Source organism: Pterocles gutturalis, unplaced genomic scaffold (genome assembly GCF_000699245.1).
Source record: "Pterocles gutturalis isolate BGI_N339 unplaced genomic scaffold, ASM69924v1 scaffold5676, whole genome shotgun sequence".
In the NCBI taxonomy this organism is placed as follows: domain Eukaryota; kingdom Metazoa; phylum Chordata; class Aves; order Pterocliformes; family Pteroclidae; genus Pterocles; species Pterocles gutturalis.
Window position 1 is genome coordinate 11,548 of NW_010100163.1, and position 1,561 is coordinate 13,108.

The 1,561-nt window shown below is 52.0% G+C and overlaps 1 protein-coding gene across 1 annotated transcript in view; it reads left to right on the forward strand.

Annotated features, from left to right (window-relative positions):
• GFI1B (growth factor independent 1B transcription repressor) overlaps positions 1-1,287 on the forward strand; it is a 4,726-nt gene extending 3,439 nt beyond the window's left edge. Inside the window, exons 5-6 of the mRNA XM_010078542.1 lie at positions 1-167; positions 626-1,287. Coding sequence (XP_010076844.1) covers positions 1-167; positions 626-804 — 346 coding nt within the window. The 3' untranslated portion in view covers positions 805-1,287. The remainder of the gene's footprint in view (positions 168-625) is intronic.
• Positions 1,288-1,561: the final 274 nt, after the last annotated feature.

A 1,561-nucleotide genomic window follows, 5' to 3' on the forward strand; every position in this document is an offset into this window, starting at 1 on the left:
GGAAAGAAGTTTTGAGTGCAAGCTATGTGGGAAGACATTCAAACGTTCCTCCACCCTCTCCACTCACCTGCTGATCCATTCCGACACACGGCCCTATCCCTGCCAATACTGCGGCAAGCGCTTCCACCAGAAGTCAGATATGAAGAAACACACTTACATCCACACCGGTGAGAAACAAAATATTCCCACTAAGCAAATATAAATTAGAGTCCATCATGTTGATACACATGCCCAATCCCCAGGCACCAAAATATTGGACTGGGGATAAGTGTCCAGAGGCACTGGAAAGTCATTCTTCCCTGTGCAGTAGGACAGCAGAAGGTCTAAGCATCACTGAGATATGTGTCCTCCTCTGTGTGACAAGAAGGTGGTTATTGACCAGCCTCTGGTGCATGTCATGGTTGTCCCCAGCCCTGGATGCACACAGGGCATGGGCCACACAGCTGAGGAGGACCACCTCTGGTTCTTCTCCCCCTCTGGTGCTGATCAGAGCACAGATGCATTAGCAGGACAGCTGGGCTGGCAGCCCTGCGATAGCCAGGCAGGTCTGAGTCTGCTAAAGTGCATTTCTACCTCCCTTCTCTCATCTGTTAAAGTGTTTCTTACCATCTTCTCTACCCTGCAGGGGAGAAGCCCCACAAATGCCAGGTATGCGGCAAAGCCTTCAGCCAGAGCTCCAACCTCATCACCCACAGCCGCAAGCACACCGGCTTCAAGCCCTTCAGCTGTGAGCTCTGCGCCAAGGGCTTCCAGCGCAAGGTGGATCTACGGAGGCACCGAGAGACCCAACACAGTCTCAAGTGAGGGATGGCTCCAGGGCTTTGCTGGAGCTCCCACTGCCAGTGCATGCTCCAGGAAAGAAGACTCTCCCCAGCATCTCCACCCAGCATGGGGATGCCCACCTCATAAAGCTCCTGTAGCTTCCTATATTCCCCTGGGAACGGGCAAAGTCACGTCATTAGCTTTGCTGTCCTGGCACCTCAGGGCCTTGCACATCCCAGCAGCTGACAAAGAAACCTGGGGGAGCTCTCACTTTTCAGCTACAACAGGTACCAGCCCAGATCTGACATCACCTGCTCAAGTGCAAATCCAGAGGAATTCCTCCAAGGTCACTGTTACTCTGGATTTACACCATGTGCAGAGTTCAGTCCAGCAGACCGCACAGCAGAGAGGTGGGAACTCCTGGACTGGTGGCAGCAACAATCTGTGCCAAGCTGGTGCCGTGACCGTGTTCTGCTTTGATGGATAGGAAGATAAGGCTAGGGCATGCAAATAGATCACATTCAGTGAGCTGTGTTCAACCTGGAGAGGGCTTCTGCAGGGACTTGCTCAGGTCATAAATTCTGGCAACAGGCACCTAAAGTAGTTTTCTTTCAGCAGAGCATTTACTGTGATCAAATGACAAGTTAACCGTGTTGTATTTTTAGCTTGGAGTGGGAGGAAAATACTGAAAAAAAACCCCAGCTCCTATCCCTAGCTGATAAGAGGGGTCTCTAAATGCATTCCTCACCCACACCATACTGCAAAGACCCCTGGGTTAGGGGCAACCGAGCGAGCTCCA